Source organism: Trachymyrmex cornetzi, unplaced genomic scaffold (assembly GCF_001594075.2).
Source record: "Trachymyrmex cornetzi isolate Tcor2-1 unplaced genomic scaffold, Tcor1.1 scaffold496, whole genome shotgun sequence".
Taxonomy (NCBI): domain Eukaryota; kingdom Metazoa; phylum Arthropoda; class Insecta; order Hymenoptera; family Formicidae; genus Trachymyrmex; species Trachymyrmex cornetzi.
The window spans coordinates 3,280-5,993 of NW_017299795.1; the positions used below are offsets into that span (position 1 = coordinate 3,280).

At 34.6% G+C, this 2,714-nt stretch overlaps 1 protein-coding gene across 1 annotated transcript in view; it reads left to right on the top strand.

The window, feature by feature from the left end:
• The first annotated feature begins 730 nt into the window (after positions 1-730).
• The window catches only part of Polr3E (RNA polymerase III subunit E), an 8,700-nt gene continuing 6,716 nt past the window's right edge, over positions 731-2,714 (top strand). The window contains exon 1 of the mRNA XM_018514268.1: positions 731-940. Coding sequence (XP_018369770.1) covers positions 899-940 — 42 coding nt within the window. The 5' untranslated portion in view covers positions 731-898. The remainder of the gene's footprint in view (positions 941-2,714) is intronic.

A 2,714-nucleotide genomic window follows, 5' to 3' on the forward strand; every position in this document is an offset into this window, starting at 1 on the left:
AGGCGTACTTTTCGAGATGCGTAGGTTACGAAAACCAATCGTAAATTTACTTAGCATTTCTGATAGAGTGTACAACAGAAATTCTAATCAACAATTGGTTGCATTAGTTCCGCATTTCTCTAATCGGATAGTACCCAGTTGGACACGGCTCAATTGGACACGAGCCACTCACAGCGCTTGAGACTACAAAGCTCCTAAGCACCGGTCGCTGTGATTGGTGGTGTCCAATCGAGTCGTAGTCAATCGGGATCACCCCTCTCTAATCTTCCGCGAAATACGCTCAATGTGAATTCGGGTTTTCAGAATGGCGTATTCTAGTAAATAAAAAATAACGTATTCTAGTAAATTACTAGAATACGCAGGTTACGCCGTATGTGACGGCACCCTAATGCTTTGGCCAATCGGATTGCTAGGAGTAAAGGAAGCCAACTTTCAACATGAAGGCCCGTGTACAATACACGGAGTAAGAAGTAAGAGTAAGAAATTGACCAATCACAGTCGATTATTCTTCTCACATTCGACTGTAAAGGCCCGTCTACAATACACGGAGTAAGAAGTAAGAGTAAGAAATTGACCAATCACAGTCGATTATTCTTCTCACATTCGACTGTGATTGGTCAGTTTCTTACTCTTACTTCTTACTCCGTGTATTGTAGACGGGCCTTGATAGATGTCTCTACTGTGTCTATCGCCGATTTTTAAAAGTGGTTCGGAGTTCTATGCTTGCTACCTTGCCATTATCAATTCATCCCCCTTTCGTCTCGTTTGCTCCGGAGTATTATGCAGGTATATTTCGATTTAAATTATCCGAAAAATTCCGAGAGAGAGATGTTTTGTGCACATGTAACAACATAAAATATAAAAAGTTGAAGAATTATTCCGATGAAAAATAACGACGATGAACACCACGGAAAGAGAAGACGATCCCGTCGTGAAAGAGGTTAGTGTTCTATATTCTGATTCACTTTTTTCTCTACTTGCTCTCGACAGTATTATTTAACGTTAAGAGTTTTTTTTAGGTTAGATTTTGCTTCTTCTGAACACGTGGTTTAAAATTTACTGTTGACATTTAGTGCAATGACCTCCGTTTCTTTCGTTTTAAACTTGCGTATTTTATGTGTTACAAAAGGCAAGAAATTTTCAGCTTCGTTCAAAATTACTGTAATTTTTTTTTTAATAATCTAATTGAGTACAAAAATGATTTTATTATAAACATACAAATTATTTTTTGCTTTACAGTTTACATTAAATGTACAAATAAATAATCTACTATTTTTTACGACATTTAATATTTACTGTTAAAACATACCGACATACATCAATCATGAAAATAATCCCTATTGTTTTTCAATATTGTTTTGACTTTCCTCCACCTTGCAGACAATTTATATATTCCAGTCATAGGTTTATGCAAGGAAGAATAAGGGGCATTTGCGCCACTCTTAAATTTTTATAATGAGACAATTAACTGAGGTTGCGTCAGATTTGGACACTTTCAGTACTTTTATCCTTGCTTTAGATGAAAGAGTGAAACTCATAGTGATCACTGATTCAGGAGACTGTACTTGTAGTAAACTTAAGTCAGTAGGTTTAAGGCTAATTCTACAATGTGCTTTTTGTTTCCTGTTTATTACTGTTTGTCTCTTGCCTCCTCGATCAAAAACGCAAGAGACAGAGACACACAGCAAGAAACAGGAAACAAAAAGCACATTGTAGAACAGCCATAAAGCTTCTACAATGTGCTTTTTGTTTCTTGTTTCTTGCTTTTTGCTATTTTTTACATTTTGTCTTTTTGCTTCTTATCCGGTTTTTTGTTTTATCATCCGAGATAAAAGTAAACAAACTTCGAAAGAAACAAGAAATATGTATAGCAAGAAATACAATTGTTGATAAAACGGTTGTAAAAGAGAAAAAAGCAAAAGGTAAGAAACAAGAAACAGGGAACAAAGAGCACTGACAAAGAGTCTGTTTTACTATTGGTATTTTTTTAAATATTTTTTATTTTATAAAATACATATTAATATATATTTATATTCAGTTGGATATTGTTTTGTTAGTATAAAAAAATCTCAAACGTTACGAGTAGTCGAACTTGTTAGTATCTATACATATAATACATATTCTGTTTGCGAAATTTTTATATTTTTTCGTTCCTGTATGCAATAAATATTTGTTTCATAAAATCGCGTTTTTTTTCTTAAGCAGTGAAAATCTAAAATCGATGTTCTCAAAAATACTTATCATTAGGGAATGAAAGTAACTCGTTACTTGTAACGAAGTTACAGTTATAAGTTACTTTTTTGGTAACTTTACTAGTAACTGCGTTACTTTTTTTCTTTAGTAACTGTAACAGTAAAGCCCATGACACATACAAGAACGTAAGGCCGTAACACGCAAGCAGTAAGTGAATTAGCCAATCACAGTAGAGACCGTAAGGCCAGTAGTGAATCCAATGTTAAGGCCTGTCTACAATACACGGAGTAAGAAATAAGAGTAAAAAATTGACCAATCACAGTCGATTATTCTTCTCACATTCGACTGTGATTGGTCAATTTCTTACTCTTACTTCTTACTCCGTGTATTGTAGACGACGCCTTACGTTTTTCTGCTCCCGGCTTAACGAAGTTACATTTTTTTGGTAACGGTAACGAATTTTACAGTTACTTTTATCGTTACTTTGCACATGATTGGACACGATACAACACAAGCCACTT